The 18793-nt window shown below is 36.8% G+C and overlaps 1 protein-coding gene across 5 annotated transcripts in view; it reads right to left on the bottom strand.

The window, feature by feature from the left end:
- The window catches only part of ARHGEF3 (Rho guanine nucleotide exchange factor 3), a 132475-nt gene that overhangs the window by 11166 nt on the left and 102516 nt on the right, over nucleotides 1-18793 (bottom strand). For all 5 annotated transcript variants that reach the window (XM_074914396.1, XM_074914397.1, XM_074914398.1 and 2 more), the window contains 2 exons: nucleotides 8067-8174; nucleotides 1287-1457 (listed from right to left, as the gene is read on the bottom strand). In XM_074914396.1, the coding sequence (XP_074770497.1) occupies nucleotides 1287-1457; nucleotides 8067-8174 (279 nt within the window). The remainder of the gene's footprint in view (nucleotides 1-1286; nucleotides 1458-8066; nucleotides 8175-18793) is intronic.

The following is an 18793-nucleotide window of genomic DNA, read 5'->3' as shown; positions in this document are numbered from 1 at the left end:
TACCAGTTCATTTTCTTGTTAGGAAGGCTGAGCTCAACTGTTAGCTGATGTTAGTTACTTCTCTTGAAGCAGATTTGAGACTTTAAAGATGGCAGATTAAAAATAATCACCAACCTAATACAGTAACTTCCCGAAATACCATTTATTTGCTTATTGTATGATTTCATTCTAAACTGGGGAACACTAAAAGTTAAGAGCACTTTGGTCAGTTAGAATTACTGTTTTTACAGTCAAGGCTTTCAACCTGCATAAATCCTGGAAGAACACCTTCAGCTACTGCAGATTCTTCTAGCTTGATAATACAGTTAACTGACAGCACACACGTGAAGCAGTTCAGATATTCTGTTGAGGCATGCAGTATGTGAACCAATATACAGCAGAACCCTCATGAAAAGCTTCCTGGAACACAGCTCATTTATTTGGGCTTTTTGAAGGGTTCTGGCTTCTGCCCCAAGACAGTAATGACTGTTACACTAGGCAAACAGTTTCTACAGTTTATTTTTCAATAATCTGCCTTTGAAGTTCTCAATTTTAAAAGTTATTTCCTTTGAATTCTTGCACAATGTTAAAAACTGCACAAGAAATGCTTGATGTTCCTGCTGTTTGATTTATGACTCAGTCCCTGAAGTATTCTCAGAGAGATTGTTATAAACTTTGTTGATACTGCTAGAAATTTCTTTAGGAAAAAAAATAGTCCTGATTCTAAAGGACCTCTGTCATTGGCTGTAACACAAAACTGTTTAGACTTTGCCACATATACCACATTAAAACCACTGATGTACTTTCTTTGCTTTGGAACATACCTCTTTCAATCATATATCATTTTCTAGCACTTAAAATTTCCTCAAACACACTCTTTTCCAGGGGAAATGATTGTGGATTTCTGTGTGTTCATATCACTTGATGAATGAATACCTGTTCCTGAAATAGCATGCTTATCTATCATTACTAGAACAACAAAATGGAACATCAAAATATCAACCATCACTACAGAAACTGGCATACAGAACCTGTACACTCATGCAGCCAATCACAGCACAATATATCCTAGTAACTCTACATTTATTAAGGAAATCTGATGAGCTGATTTTAAAAAAGAATATATTAGTCTAATACAGCTTGAATTATAAAGACTGTGGATGGAATTCTGCTCCTAGTGTAGGTGGTGACGTTCTGTTTAATTTCAGGAAAGCTTCAAGTGCTATCCTAATGCCTACTAGCATTCCTCAACCGCATGCTTTAAAGACAGCTTTTGAACATGCAATTTATGGGTAAAAAAATTATACCTCTTGACGCTTGATTTCTTTCGATGTAAGCATGTGATTGACACAAACATCAAAGGTCTCACTCCACAGTTTGCTACCTCTCCGTTTTGTGTTAGCAGGGGGCATATTTCGAGACCATGGTCGTGGACTGAACAGATCTGGGCGACTGTCACTACGGAAACTGATAGAACGCTAGAAATATATAGAAGAAGAGTTTTTATTGTTAGAACAGTTTCACATATTTTTTTCTAAGGAATTCACATACATAGTTCAGTACAACAATCAAACATTATCTAATTAGTTTTTATTGTGAATAGCAATGCTTAGTACTGGGAATGTAAGAAAATTATAATACATCTTTATGGAAGGTCAGTACTTCCATTCCTGCAGTGAACTATGTCCTTGTCCTGTTTTCAACATGTTTGAAACTATACAATGCATTCATATACCGTGCAACAGGAATGAACTACAGGGATAATGGCACAATGGCCCAACACACTAAAACATAACTGATCAAATACAAAGTTTCAATTCAGTAAACACACAGGAATTATTCATGCATTACATATATCTGCCTCATTAGATCCCTAATACTTAAAAAAATAGAACTAAGGCAAGTTTTAGAGACAAAACTAACATGGAATACTTTTTTGGTTCATTTTGAAAGAAATAATCATTACACACAAACTCTGGAAAGCTAGGACAGCAAAATCTGGTAGATAAGTAGCAACTGACAGTTAACAGAATTGTTGGGTTTTGTTTATTTTGGGGGGTGGCATTGTTCAAAGATATCTGTACTGAGAAACAATAGGTCCTTCCTTGAGAATATCAGATGAAAAGGTGCACTACATCAAACACATATTAATAGTTTAAGAAAAAAGTTTTCTCAGTTGGACAGAAAGAGGATTCATAAAGTGAGACTGCCCTTCAAAACCTTTCCTCTTACCTTAGTGTCTTGCTACCTGATAGCAATACTTTTTTTTTTTGTTTTGTGAACTGTCAGAATCATGAAAGATTTGATTGGTATAATTATTACAGGTATCTCCAAAAGCAGGATTAAATAAATAGTGATATAATGCTCTAATTGACCAAACTGGTTTTGATACATGGAAAAAACTCTTTCAACTGGTAATAACCTGTCTCTTCAGATGTATAATGAGATCAAGAAACTAATTCACACAGAAAGGTGTGAAATGGATGTCTGACTGAAAAGAGAAGAACAATCACATTATCTTTAAGGAAAAGGTATGTCAATATTCAGATTTTAATGTTTATGACAAGCAACAAGCCGGATTCTTTTCACACCACTTGCTCCTACTTACTTCTTAGCAGTTTAGGAAATGTGTTAAGCAATCAGTGTTAGAAGACAGCAAATTGTGATATACCAGTTTTGTGTTCTGCTCTGGTAGAATCTTTATTAATATTTCTGGAGCCTCTAAACTCTGATGATGTGTACCAGCAACTCTGTATCTGTTGTCTGGTCTTAAAACTTCAATAAAAACAAATCCAATTTTAAGGGAGACTTGAGACTTCTATTTTCCTGTAGACTCTTAAAAAGAGTCCAGGCTAAGGATAGATACTTTATGCTCTCACCGTGCTGTTTTGAAAAGATCCCTTTCTTGCTTCATTAAAATTAGAGGCTTCTTCTTGAAGTCCTACCTCTGAAATGCCTCAAGTACTTCACATTATTGAATTACTCTACATTTTTGTTGTTATTTAAAACCTGTCTTACACAATCATCTTTCAATTGCCTTGGGTAAAAATATTTAAAATAAAATAAATTCTCTTCATTTCCAGGTTGAAAGCAGTACATACAAAGTACAATATCGGAAATTCTCCTCTGAAGAGCCCATGAAATGCAAACAGTGCCTATAAATACAGTGTTTTTAAAATACAAGAAGACATTTATATAAATAAAAACTGTGCCTTTTAACAGAAGTCATTTTGAGCCCTACTTGGAATTGACAAAACCCCTAAAAATAAACACACACACACACACACATATATACCAACCTTCCAAAACTGTGCAAGTCAGGTGTTAGTCTTCCTTCAAGAGTTAAGAAGATAAGAAACACACGTGAAATTACATGCTTAATTTACACTTGTTATAAAGATGAATAATGAAATCCATTATTTTTACATGCAAATGGAAAGATTAGGGAAAAGAGGCAGGTGTGTTGCATCCACAAATCACCAACCATGAGAATGCAGCCAAGCAGAACAGTTGTCATTCCATGACCCAAGGTGGAATGCCCCTTTCCATGCATTCCCATATGCATCCTCCAGTATCTAGCTCCTGTGTTTGTGGTGGCGTTTTCTTAAAGGAATGTTTTATGTCGAATGAAGAAAGTACTTATAATGAAAAGCACCAGACAGACTGATTTTTAAAGTAAATACCTTCATCTTGAAACCTTTTAACAAAAAGTCATATATCATGTTATAAAATGACATGCACCCTTAACAGCAAACTGAAATTACATAGTTTTGAGAAAAGTAAGCTTGCACATCCACTGATAGTAATGTTTCTTTATGCTGTATGAGAATGCTTGATGCTATTCTCTACAGCCCTATACTGTCCTCCATAGGGCAGAAGGGGCACAAAAAGGCTAAGAGACTCAAAAGGAAACCAAACTCCCCAAAATCCTGCTTTCTTGCTTAGCATCTTTGCTACCTGGACAAAGTAAGTATATATTTAATTGATTTCTCTCATACACCAGCCTTTTAATTAACCAATGTGTACCTTACTTAATAAAGAACATTGGACTGAGGGTATTATTAGTGGAAAGGGACAAAAATGTTTTGACATGTTATTTAACAATGAGGGCAAAGTCCACTTCAACAGCAAGTGGTCCCTTTGTCACACTTCCTTCTTTTATACACTAACACAGCAAAGGCAAAAACACTGACTGACTTCTGGTACACTGAAATCTTGTTAGGCTGGGAATCACACATTTCAGTGAGGAATCCAAGCTTATTTTAACATATCATGTTCTCCTTTGCATACACATTGCAGATTGGCTTGTAAAGCTATGAAGAGACAAACTAATACATCACCAGGGAAATAGTATTTAATGCTAAAATTAATACTTTGTCCCTTGAGAGTCAGGCATACTTGAATCATCAGTGCTGTAACAGACAAGAATAGAAATGGGATGTAAACCTGATATATAAGCCTAACTAAAGAAATCCCCAAATAAAGAATTAATTATTTCAATAAAACTCTCTGACAGTTTTTAAAAACAAGTTTAAAGGTACTCTGGTGGTATCTTTGATACTCACCATGGCGGGGGGGGGGGGGGGGGGGACGGACGGACAGGACCAGTCATGTGACAGAATCCCATTAAAGAATTGTAGGAATGTCAGAACAGCATTTCTATGTCTCCAGTTATTTAAAAATATTTTCCTAGTTTCTGGTTTCCTTAAAAAACATGTCCATCATACTGGTTAAAAATGACACCAATCTGGGATTATTAAAATTTTCATATAACTCCAAAAACTAAAGGAGCTGGGGAAGAATCCAGTCACAACCCCTGATTTTGTTTACTGCATTTATCTGAGCGCAATAGCTTTTCACCAGCTGTTACCAGACTATTACTATGACGGATCTATGTGTTACTGATGTTAATTCATGCAATTAACAAACTTTCGTTTCAGCTGCAGTAAAACAAACAGCTTCATGTACTGGGAAAGAGGCACTACAAATCAAAGTCTGAGCATTCAGAACTGATGTTAAAAAGATTTTTGTTCTTAAGGATTTTCAGAAATTTCTAACGTCCTAAAATAGATAAAAATAATTTGGACTCCCTGCACAATGAAAACTGAAGTTGCAGAGGAAGCTAGCCAGACTTGACTCTTTAGCATCAGCTGGAGTTCTTTTTCTGATCCTATTTTCAGCTTTTAAGCTGAACAACACAGCTGTGAACAAGACCAAGCAGAAACAAGCAGATCATCGTAATCATTAGTCTAGCTTGATGCAGACTGAAAATACAGCTATAAAATAAAGTGATTTTCCAGGTGGATAAACAAATAAAAATACCTGCTTAGCATCTGGTATTGAGCAGATACACAGACAGACTCTGCCAGAGATGAAGCTAACAGCATTATATTAGTCAATTAGTCCACAGTGCTCTGTGTGACAGAAACAGCAACTACGAATTGTCACAAAAATCAGAAAGCAAGCTGTAAAGACTTCATGTGTTTTGTTACTTGGAATTCTTGTGGAAAAGTACTGACAATAATTTGGAAAATCATAACAAAGTTAAGACAACACAAAAAAACCAAAATACCTCTATAATCAAAAAATATATGAAACATGAAAGGGTGCTAAGAACGTATCTTAAAAGTAAATACATAGATCTCAAACATGGAGGTGTTTCTTCAACCTGCATGCAGAAAGTCCATTAAGTGGAAGTTACATGTAGAGAGGTAAGGAAAATTATGCACAATAAACTTTAACTCTTACACGTATCTTCCATTCAGAAAGAATATATAAGAAGGTTTGTTTGAAATACCATAAAGGAAACTCAGAATTTTCTAGTTCCTTTTATTGATGCTGTTGGAGTGGTCTTTTTGGATGGATGCTCTGTTGGCTTTGTTTTGTTTTCTTCCAGGGGAAGAAGTTTGTATTGGATGTTGTGATGATGATAGTGGTTTTCTTCATTTTACAGATACAGAAAATCTAACAGCAATGCAAGAAGAATCATGGGTTTTGACTGAAATAACAGTGAAGATACATAAAAATTCATCCAGTAAGAAAAATCAACACTTTTTTCTTTTTACAAGTATCACACCATGAAAAAAATCCTGCTCTACACTGTTCCAACAAGGCACAGTGACAGCTATGTCAATACATAATAAAGTAAAAAGGCTATACATGCTTCCCAGAATGTTTCTAAATAATTCCAAATAGGGCACCTGAGCACAAGGTCAGTCTTTTTTTTTTTTTTTCCCCTGTTTTACTGTTGTTGACAAAATCAGTAAGAAGTCAATTTACAGCCCGCTATGAAGGCAGTTTTGAGAGACATCACCAGCATTCATCACTTGGAAATGGATTCAGACCCAGAATTTGGAGAACATACAGGTTGATTTCTCATGGCAGCTCCTTCAAGCACATAGTTACTTAGAGGAGATGGTATAACATCACTGTTTAATCTGCTTAGAAACAGACAGTTAATTAAAATATATTTTTATAATCAGTATGAACAGAGCAAGACCAAAATGTTTGTAATAAAGCCACTGTTTTCTCTCCTATTTTTGTATAAATTTGCCCTGAAACACATTTATGTAGCTCTCATCTCAGGAAGCTGCTACTACACGCGTGAAACGATAGTTTGTTTCAGACAGTCTAAATCAAACTATTAAATACAATATTGTACTGGACAACCCAGTCTCAAAGGCGTTCACTACAGAATGCAAGCATAGGTACTTAAATGAGGACAACAGCTGTCTCAGGCTCTGAAAAGGGAAGTGCTGTGCATAGAAGCAGTTTAGCCAAAAATTAATTCACTTTCCACACTCCTCACAACTGGAACTAATGTAGTCCTTTCAGAGTTGGGCCAATTTTTTCCTGGAGACAGACTATGGAGGAGATTTATACACCCCAGGGAATACAGGCATCTCTGCTCTAGTCACGCTATAATACACCTTCTGGATCAAACCCAGACTGAGGGGAGTTCAGCCATTTTGCCTTTCCACCAACCCCAACACATGTGGCTTTTCTACGCTGATGTCTGCACTTTCAAAATCATAGGAACTGAACACAAGAAAACCAATGTTAAAGAAACCCTGTAATATCAGTTTTCTAGGTGACTACCACCATAGAAAAATGGGGGGAGCTTTCCCATTACTTTTTATTTATTTGTCATGATTCCTAGCTCTAAAGTTTTATTTATTTCCTCCTTAAGATTGATAACTTCAGTAATACTCTAATTAAACTAATTTTGATTAAGTAGGATTTTTAATACATTCAAGATATTTTTGTATTTCCTCTCATCAAAGAAATTACACTTGTTAAATGACTTTCTTCAGATCTTATACATGCGTTCTTACACAAATGGTTTTAAAGAGGAAACAGTCTGTCTCTCTAGGCCAGATCCACAGCTGTAGAGCAGCTCCCATCTGCTTGCCACTCATGAGAACCATTAGGAGCTGAGCACCCAAATGTTTTGCAGTCTAGGTCTGGAGGCACAAATACTTTACAAACTACAGTTCCATTAGCCTCTGAGTATGTTAAATATTATTCACCTAATCTACAATACAGAAATTGAAACTACAAAATTATTTAATTTCTAAAATGCATTTAGAATTTGCTTGCCCTTTATTATTTTCAGCAGCAGCTTTGGAAAATTACTTTTTTTCCCAATTATTCACTCTTTTGTTTAGGCAAGGTTAAAGTTCACTACACAGAAGGAAATTTAGCAGCCCTACGTGACTAACTATACCAAAAATAACATTTTCAAAGAAACCAACCAAAATTAATAGAAGATGTAATGGAAAAGACTGTTCATCAAATTTAAAAAGCAATAGTAATCCTTTAGTGTAACAACTTTTCTATGCTGCAGGTGCAATAGTTTTCTTACTGGTAATTAAAAAATGTTAATTATCTGGAGAGAGATATGGTTTTTTGAAGTGAGAGTTCAGTTTTTAGGTTGAGTGACTCTGCAGTCATAAGTTGCCTAAACCTGTTTGGCCACATTACAATGGGGGGGGTGTGCATATGTTGGTTCCCGTTCCCATCCAACCCTGGAAGAAAGAGTGAGTATGTATGCATTCCCCTTTTAGCAAGGCATTTACTGCAATTACCTGAAGTGTCTGGCTGAACCGCTTCAATGGAGTGGCTCGTACAGGAGGAATGAGACTGGCTAGTGATGTAACTCTGGAAAGCGGCTTGACCCGTTTGTTACTGGGCTCCTGTAGGAGGGGGAGGAGGACAAGGGAAAAAAAAAGAGGGGGGAGTGTGAGTATAATCAGATGAACATTGCTAACTGTTTTGCCGACTTTCCTAAGAAAGCATTTGTAAAAAGCAAGTTTGTAAACCTGATATATAATTAGAATAGTAAATAAACAATAGCAGTTTTAAATGCTGACAATGACAGATTACTCTTGGCTGGTACATACAGATCCTGGATACAGCTGAAAAATGTAATGATGGAAAAGTTGGCATGGCAGGGAAGGGAGAAGTTGGCAGGCTGGGGCAGGAGAGGACTGGAGGAAGGTAAAGAAAGAATAAATCATTTTGTTGTGTTAACTCACTCTTATAAGAGAATTTTTCAGCAGTGCTCTGCAGCTGATGCATGCTATGATAATCTTGTCACCAAAAGGAATACTTTCAAATAAAAACAACTCCTTTTGTTTCTTTGCCTCTGGCACTGTCAGCATGTGACTCTGTTCAGTTAAATGTATTTTATTCCAGAAAATATAATTAGATGGAAATCTCTAACTGTAATGGTCCTTTGAGTGCACATTCCTATGGAAATACTTATATACACAGGCAAACACATTAATAACATGTTTACAGACATTTAATTTTTGCATAAAATAGAAAGGAGAATTAAACAAAAATCTACCATAAAGTATTCAATTACATGTTTTTCTTTTCATATATACTTTTAACAGCACTTATTGTAATGCACAACCACTTCAATAAAATATGCCAATTGTCTTGCAGATTTAAAAAAAGAAGTTAATAAATCATAACACAAGAAGTTATTATAAATACATAAAAATAGAACAGTTACCCTTGGCTTCCTAACCTCCATCTGACATTTAATGGATCTTGAACAGCACATGCAAAAGGCAACTTTTGACAGAAAAAGAGCCAAACCTTCCAAATGAAGTTAAAAAAAACATCCAACATCATATTTCAAGGACATCCTATAGCAGTTCATCTTTCTTTTTCAGCCATGCTTATAAAGTTTGTGTACGCTTGCTATGCCTCCAATTTCCTAGATATAGCTTTAAGAAAATGAAGCATGCCTATTATCCTTTTGTTCAGAAATCCAAATCCTTCTGGAAATAACGCAGATTTATCATCCTTCCTGATACCAAAAATAATGAAGCTCAGCAGCGATGATCATCATCTGTAGTACTGGCAAGAAAAATTCTCTTCCATTAGTACAGCAGAGGAAAGGTGAGAAGCAGCTACACATTTAATTTACTTCTCAGCAGGCAGACCTGAAAATCCATAAATGCCAGCTGAGATGAGGGACAAAGTGTTTAACCCTCCAGCAAAAATAATGTATTCCATCACACGTGAAACTGGCATTAAAGAATTTCAGCAGCCTAAATCAAGTTACATCCTTATCTTCACCATTGCACTGCTATTCATATTCTTTTGTTTTCAGCAACCATGTCTTTGACACAGGTTTTTGAAGGAGTATTTTTTTTACGTCATTGCAGCACCGCTAGCATACTTATCTACAGCATCACCATCCCCATTCCCCTCCCCCCATCCCCCGAAAAACAAGAAAAATCTTTGAGATTCTACTTTAATTCTTCTCTAACTGGTGGCTCAGCCATCAGCTGTTTCTTTTTTATGATTATTCAGAATGCCAGTCCTGGTACACAAATAATATCCCGTGGCAGAGCCTGCTTATTATGAACTGTGCTGCACTGCAGTGGAAGGACATAAAGTCCTAGAGTTGGGCAATGCTGTGCCAGCAGCATAGCTTTTGCTAGCATCTCTACCTTAGCAGCAAAGATTATTTAGGCATAAATATCACACCCTGAAAGCAAAATCTGGAAATCAAGACTGTATGGGCTTTCCAGAAGACAGGGAGAGGGTGATTAGGTTTAAAAGATTTCTCCTTCTCTATTGTGTATCCTTTCTATTACCTTAAAACTTTGTTGCTATCTGTATGTTCTTTGGTCAAAAAATTCAACTTATGCAAAAAAGCACAAATTTGATCTATACAACATCATAGCGATATATCTTGCTTTCTGAAAGTTAGATTGTCCCCATAGTCTTACAGACATTTTTCACACACAATGTGATCTATTCACAGTTTTGCAGTTTCTTCAGTCTTGACTTACAACAAAACTAAGGCCAGAAGCCCTTGGATAATTTTCTGAGGAGTCTACTGACAGCAAATGAAATCACAGAAGAAGTAAATCTGTATTTCACAGCATCTCTGCAGCATTTCATTTGAGTGTGTTGCAAAAAACTTGAATGAAACTTCCTGAGTAGTGTTTAAAACTAAGTAAGGAACAGCAAGTCAGTCTATCCTTATTTGAATACTTCCAAATGCTGTGTGTGTGTGACTGCAGCTGAAGTTTATTAATTACTACCCCCAAAACCTGCAGGCTAAGAACTCAGACCAGGGCGTAATTTGCTCTGCCATGTGGGGCACATAAAACCTCAGGCAGCTGTGAAAATTGATGCACAGCATCAAATAACCTTGGAGAAAATCAGCCTAAGTAAAAAGAATGGAAATCAACTTCTCTCTTGGAGAGTGAGAGAAATAAAAAAAAAGAAATATAATTTCCCCTTCTTCACATCAGACTGCCCAAAAGCTCTGAAATCTACACTGTCTCCTAGCCAAGGATGCCTACATTTTCAGGGGGAACACAGTAGAGACCCCCCAAGCTCTTTAAAACTCCCCATCCATTTCAAGGAGAAAAATGCTAAGGCAGTATAATTTTTACTAACGTTCATGCTACAACACCTTACTGAAAGCAGAAATTGATGTTAAAATAGAAGGAACTCCAAACAGAGGTTCAGCCAGTATCAAAAAACATTTAAGCTCTTCCAGAGCTTCTTGTTGTAAGCCACCAGATTCCAGCACTTCTCCCAGTAGTCAAAGTTAGATAATGGTTTGTGAAGGTATGTCGGCAGAGGTCCTACCCCTTCTGTGTCAGCACCCCGTTTTGAATTCCTCATGCAATGCACTGCATTCCGATCTCAGACTGAAAAATCAGATCAGAATTCAAAACAGCTAAATATATCATTCAAATTAGGAATTCAATTTTATTAAGAGATCAGCATATTACAGGATTCTCTCCAATAGAATTATTTAAGATAACTTCAGAAGTCTGAGACTTTACACCTTTACCAATGAGTTCTGAAAGCAAATCTTGTTAGTCATAAGTTCTTAATTACGAGGAAAGCTCTCTGAATACTTCTAACAATTTTCACCCTGCATTAGAAACCATCTAGTAGGTTAAGATACCTAGCTGGAAGTGAGAACTCATCAAACCTTAGAGTTCCAGGTGTCATCTCCCTCAGAGAAATCTAGCAACAAGAGTCATCAGCACTGAGTCATCCCTTCCAATGTGGAATAATAAAAGTACAGGTAAGGCTTTGACTGTGCAATGAAAAATATAGCACTGCTGGAGCAATTCTAAAAGACAGTAACACTGAAACTGTTAGGCACTCGATCACAGTATTTCTGTTGCATGGTCTCCACCCATTCTGCTCCTACCTCCCCCTTCATCAGTACTCTTTCTCAAGCTGTGTCACCTTTCAAACCAGCACCACAGAGCAGCTGAACAAACTGTTGAGACCAATGATCTGGACAGGGAAAAATTCCACAGTCAAGTGCATAAAAAATAAGTTTTAAACAGATGGTTGTTTTTCTCACTAAGGGCTCTGTTCTTCACAACCAACAGATCAAATGGAAAGAGGAGAGTGTGTGAACTGTTCTGCTTTAACCAGAGATACTGACCAGAATCTGCACTTGCACATGAGTTCAATGAGACCAGGGAGCTGCATTCCAGATGCTGCTTCCCAAGCCTCTTCAATTTTATTTATTTTTAAAATAGTAAACTGCTTGTGGTTAGGAATTCCTACTAATTTATCTCTGATTTTTCCAGTTAACCAGGGGTTCCACAATCATAAAAATCTTTTCGTGTGTGAATCTAAGCACATGGAAACACAGAACTGCTTGATTCCAGCGTCTGTCCTGCATGAAGGGGCTCCACACTGCCCAGGTAGACTGCACATCAGGTTCCAGATCTGTACCTCTGAGTGTGGTCAGAAGACTCAGAGCTACCCACATCATCATTCCTCCTTCCCTCCTGCTTCCCCTCCAAGTTCAGGGAATTTAGAAGCAGACGGGATTAAGAGATAGGGTTTAGTGTCTGGATGCAGTTGCAACAACCATCACCTGTCCAGACCAGGAACTGGGCCAAGTTATAACACAAAAAAAATCAAGAGTTACAATGTTTTGCCTGACCTTTTAAAGTAGTTATTATTGATATTAAAAGTAAGTTCAGAGTTTTGAAATTACTAAATGTTAGACTGCATTTTCCGAGTCAGGAAAGCTTGCCAAAATGATATGGGAAGTTAGAAAACAAAAGATCCAGACTACAGTTTGGCAGAGTTTCCAAAATGTGGAGCTGGTATATGTGAACAAGTAACGTTAATCTGACAGGGCTCTAAATTTGATATAAGGCGAAATAAAGCTGAAGGAAACATAAGTGCAGGAACTTCAAAGGCTGAACAGTCAAGTGAAGTCAAATTAATACCTGACTAGGCTAGAACAAAGAGCAGATGGCTTTTGGGGGGAGTTGTATATTTGAACTCAAGATGACTTTGGTAACATTTGAATTCAGAGAGCAAAAAATTGAAGCTGCAAATAACCACGTATATATGCAGCCTCAAAAAGAACTCTTGAAACTGTGAACAAACTGATAAAAGAAGCAAATCTGTGTCCAAAATCTCGATGGTTCTGGAAACCAGACAGTGAACATTTCAGACAACTACTATGTCCTTCTTGAGAGAGTATATTTTTATCACATACTTTTCTGGGGAATTCATAGGAGGAACGATTAATCACAACGGCATAATCACTGATTATCACAGATTAAAGATGGGAAACTATCAGACTAAGCATTCAACAGCAACGGAAGCATGCTAAAGCAGAAGATCCTTTGAAGAATTAGGCACTTAGATTAGCTGCAATGCACTGACAGCTAAACTGATGTTATATTTATTTCTTCATTATTGAAACCAGCACCTAATAATCTGATGTACTGTACGCAACAGCATACTATACAGATATGAAACCTTCTGGGAGGCTAATTAGGGGAAGAAGCTAACACGTCTCGTGCTCTTCATCCACAAAATAAAAAAATTCTTTTACTAGTGTATGTAAAGAACGGAATTTCCCCCAAATTCGAAGCAGAGCATCAGTGAGTTAAATCAATTTAATAATATTGATTGGTTTTCTATACATTGTCATTCAAGAAGGACACCTACAGCTTAATTATCATATCTTGATGAATAACTTACTCTAGCAAAAGATTGCTTTTAATTTTCTAACAAACAGAAGGAAAGGAAGCAAGAAGAACTAGGCCAGGTTCCCTCTGTATTGCCCTAAGAACAGCAGAATCAATGACCTGAGGATAACACACACTGAAGAGCACTGAGTAGTAGTCTAGGTGCCATACAAAAGGTCTTCATTTGCTTCAGTACATTACTTCAAAATTCTTTCACTCTATGCTTCTGTCCAGCTTAGCCACTGATTTCCTCCCAGCAAAGAGTAAAAGCAAATAAATGTACGTTCACTGCTGGTATGATTTGTTTTTCCACCCGACTCTCTCACCTCTTATCAGCAACTTCAACAACTGTCTCCATGTCAGAGAACCGGTGCTGAACTTGACAAACAAGGGAAAATGAGCGGTCATTACATTTGTGTCTTCAGCCCAGGTGAGGCACTACTGTGACCACACTGTGTTGATTTTTCTGATTGTATTTAAAAACAAACTCAACAAAAGAAATTTACAGAGATTTTAAAAACCACTCAGAAAATAAATGCTACGTGAAAACTGGTACAGGAACTTAGCATTTTAGAATATTAGAATTCATGCTGCTTACCTTCAAAAGCAAACTAACTTCTCAATCCAGACACAAAACATCTGAAAGTGGCAATACTTGTTAAAAACATCCTAACTTATTGGAGTTCAAGTTCTGAGATAATTAAAGTAGTAACTCTGGATTTGGGGTTGCTAACTTTCTTGATATTTTATAAAAAACATTATGGGTCAGGTTTTTTTTTCCCCTTTTGATATACTTTCTATTTGTGAACCAAAACAAACAGGTACCCAAGCACTCATTCAGTGCTACAGAAGCATTCATTAATGCAAAATGGTTTAACTTAAATTAGTCTCAAAAGAGTTAACAGTGTAATAAATGGAAGACACTATAAATTGAAACAGTACAGTAACCTTTGTTTCAAACCTAAGCAGTGCCAGCAAACTAAAACAGAACCACTCTGTTTCAGACTTCATGTAACTGGCTAAATTTCCATACTCCTATACTTTAAAGGTTATTAGGTTTTAGTCAACTTCATAAGGGTAAGTCAACATTTGTCATGGCAGGAAGCCCAATATTATTATTTTTATTAGTCTGCTACTAGTTAAATTGGCCTAAGATTAAACAGTTCTAATAAATGCCCCCAAAACTTACAGTTTACTAAAGAAAAAAGACAAAAAACAAAAACCAAACACAACACACTCAAGCCCTGTTCCACAGGATGTTATCAGTATTTAACCTTCAGGACAAAACCAAACAAAACAAACAACAAAGCTTAAAATATAAAAACCAACCTATGTTACAACAGATTGTCTTAACACACCAAACATTTATCCTAAAAATAAATTAAGCCAGGCTTTTTGCATCTTCAGAGAAGCAAATCTAAAACCAGAACAACTTTCTTAATTGTTATTAGCACTAACGAAGACCTTAAAAATATTTGCAAAGCAGAGATTGGCCTTTGCTTCATAATATCTTAGAAATATTCTGACTGGGAAATTCTAGAACATCCACTCTTCTAGAGCTGAGGCTGATGGTCAAGGTAGGTAAGTCTGAAGCAGTTCTAAGTACAGTTCAGTGTTGCACAAAGGTAACTGTAAGCATCTGCACAAATCCATTCTAAAACCTGGAAGAGGAATCCCATCCGTAAAACTCCCAGCATCACAAGAATAATTTATGAAGCTATTTAGGCAAATGGATACATAAAAGCAACTTGATCATCCAATAAACTGTGTATACAACTTTCCTTCAAATCCATAAGGGATTCACCTGATGGGAGCAGGTGAAAGTTTGTTATTCCTCCTCTGCCAGTCTCTGCAAAACCAGCAAGCCAATAAAACAAAGTCCAGAGACATTTGGTTTCAATCACAGTATCATAAAGATGAGGACCTGAAATGATAGGGTACAATGAAAAGCCATACAGAGATGTGGTGAAGTATACTCAGTCAAAGAGTATCATCTGAACTTTGCAACACACTGTCGCATCGTGTTCATCAAAGATTGGCTCCTTGTCACAAATTGGCTGCCCTCATTAGTCATCACCCTTAAGACCTCAGATTTCATTTGCCATACGCAAGACAGAACCACTGAAGTGTCAAGAACATAAGGACAAGTTGCATCCAGCTATCTTGACTGATCATTCATCTGCAATACTCAGAAATCAATATATCTACCAGGAGTTAGGAAATGAAGGCCAATTAACAGAAAAATCTCACACTGAGGTGAATTAACACAAGCAACAAAAACTAAAAAAACCCCAATAACTAATCTAGAGTTGATTAAACTCTGCATTTCCTCTCATTAGAAGCTGCTTGTTCAGACTACCTGAGAAAGACCTTTTCCATTCTGGAACAAACTGGATATGAAGCTGGGCTGCCAATTAACAAGCAGACATCAGATGGTGAGTTACTGAATGGAAAAATAAAGGCAAGCTATTTGTTTCAAATTGCCATCAAGCAGAACAGATCAGCAATTTCAAGTGTGGGGGTTCGACATATTTCCATGTTTAGCTCACTGCAGTTACACCGCATATGAACTTACCTGCAATATATCGAAACCGCAACTTGCTAACGTTTCATTAAATATGAAATACAGACATTTATGAAGATCAAAGAAAATTCATGACTTGTAGTTTATCTCATAATCTTTTGGCCCCTCTCCCTCTGGCTCCATGCCTGGTTCTCATGTTAACGATGTGCCATGGCCCAGAGGCCTGTGGGTTACCCTGCAGGTTACCCCTCCTGAGCGCCCAGTTAAACACAGGCCTGGCAGCCTAAACCTCCTGCACGTCGAACTAGTGAGGGTATCAGGAGACAACAAAAGACAGATCGCACACAGCCCTGATTCCTAGATCTAAGATTTCTGCAGTATAAATGATGTAAGCAGACATACAACATACCGGAGATGCAAAGGAATTCTATTCCACCATTGCAGTTTTTAGAGCCTAAACCCAGGCTCTGTATTAGATCCTGTACAGCAGAACAGAACGCACTTACATGAGGAACTCATGTCCTCCTTCCCATGACTTCACATTCAGACCTTTAAACCTCAATCTGTGATCGTGTGCTCTTATCTGCTGCCCATTCACTGCCTGCACTTCACTTTTTTTCCTTTAGAGGGGGTGGTAAGGCGCTTTAACCCAGAAAATGGTATGTATCACTGGGAAAGATGTGGGGCTGCTTATATCTTTAAGCAAGCAAATTTCAAGTTTTACTGTCTCTATTTTTTGCTTATGAAAAAGCGAGAAGGAGCCCAACACCTCTGTACCGTCTACACCGAGAACTATTTTACAGGGAGTATGCAATGATGTATGTAAAGGCTTTATAGTATTTCCTATATCAACTCATTCCTCAGGCATTGCTGTGTTTTGTTGCCCTTAAACCGCTTTTAGAAATAACTATGATAACTGTACTCTGAGTAGAGGTACGCTAGCCTTTTCTCAGAATCCAGATTTTTACTGTTCATATACATTTTTCATTTGTCATTCTTTTGTGACTGTGCTACTTCTGTGGAATTTATGCCAGGGAAGCTGATGTGGCTCAAAGAAAGAACTGTAAGTAGAAAACCTCTGTTCTCTTTTGTGCCACTGACTTATTCCTCAAGAACATCCCTAGTTTTCCACAGCTGCTCTGCCGACTTCAAGTGAAGCCCAAGAATAAGAATGAATTAATCTACTGACAAAAAGTTTCCGCTTGTCACCCATAGACCTCCAGCTGGAAATTCGGGAAAATTTCAACAGTAAAGTATATGCACAAGTTTTTTGCTGAATTTCATCCCATACAAGTACTGTTGTACTTGATCTTCCAGAATATATTTTGTATTTGTTCAAAACAAGTGCTAAAATGTTATTGTTCAATAAGGTTAGAGGAAATATTTTATAATCATGAGTTTTGATGTAAAAACAAACCCCATCTACATAGCAGCAAATCTGTTCTGCTCCACACGTATCAATGCTTATGCACAAGTTAGGTTATTAGATAAATTAACCAACTTCTCATGTTAATAATTAAAATGAAACTCAAGTTTTCAAAACCAGAAATTCATAAGCCCCACAAAACAAGCTAACTTTCTGGTGTAGTAACACAGAATTATGGTAGAAGGCGCCCAATAGCTTTATTTAGCCTTATAAATACTAAAGGGTGGAAGAACAGTTTAACGTTTGAGCTTGAGAAGAATCAAGGATTCCCCCCCCCCCTTGACAGACTTAAAAAAAACAGGCTGCATAATTCTATCCTTATAAAGCCTTTCCCAAAGAGTAGTGTTTATTTCTGCTTCCTTAACCAGTTTTTGGAGTGGCAGGTGGTCTTTTCATACCCTTCTAACAAAAACCAGAATGTTTAAAAGTTTGTTTTTCAGAATGCTGGCAGTCCACCATACCATTGGAAACAGTCTGAAAGCATAGGGTGCATTTTCTTATTCATATAAAACACAAACTGAAGGATTATAAATCCAAAACAACTGTTTGCACATTGTAATTTTGATTGATCACATCTGTTATTAGATACTTCCTCAAGCTCTATGCTTTCACTGAGACTTCTTTGAAATTTAACTATAATCAAGCTGCCTTTCTAACTGTAAGAGTAACACTCCAACTCTTCAGATTTGACAATTCTATTCATTCACAAAAAAACCTTTACGCAGTAAAAAACAAAAACAAAACCATATTTCTTTAATATTATAGTTAGTAAAATGAGTACCTTTAAGAGAACTATTTGGTACTTGTCCTTTTCATACATGTACACACACATACACTCAAGGTGTTACTTTTCAAAAACACACACAGTTGAAAAAGCCTCCACTTTCATTAACTGCAATAATTAAATCCCTTTATGTAAAAGCACACTAAAAAGCAAGAGTGCAGCACCTTATTAGGTCTTAGCTTAAGCATCATAATTAAATAGGGTCACTTGGCTTACGTTACTTTTACTTAGATCCACTCAACTGATGGAGGTAATTAATCTTTGATGTAGTTGTATTAAATGCAGTCGATTCAGTACACTGTCTTCACATTACTCATCAAACGAGACTAATGAAGCTATATAAGCGCTAAAAACTTCCAGAAAGAAACTTTATCCTTCCTCCAGTGCAGCTGCACAGAATTCACTGTTTTCTTCCCAAACAAGCACACAAAGCAACACTAACCTTAAGTATCAGATATGTAAGTCTTTATGAACATTTGTTCCTGACGTATTCCACCATTTATGAGAATTTTGCAAGTGACTATGTTGAGTTTGAGTTAATGAATAAGATTTTTAATGTGACTTGAAAGGATCTCATG

This window comes from Athene noctua, chromosome 10, assembly GCF_965140245.1.
Source record: "Athene noctua chromosome 10, bAthNoc1.hap1.1, whole genome shotgun sequence".
Taxonomy (NCBI): Eukaryota; Metazoa; Chordata; class Aves; order Strigiformes; family Strigidae; genus Athene; species Athene noctua.
The sequence above is the reverse complement of the archived record's forward strand: the minus strand, read 5'-3'. Positions and strand labels throughout refer to the sequence as shown.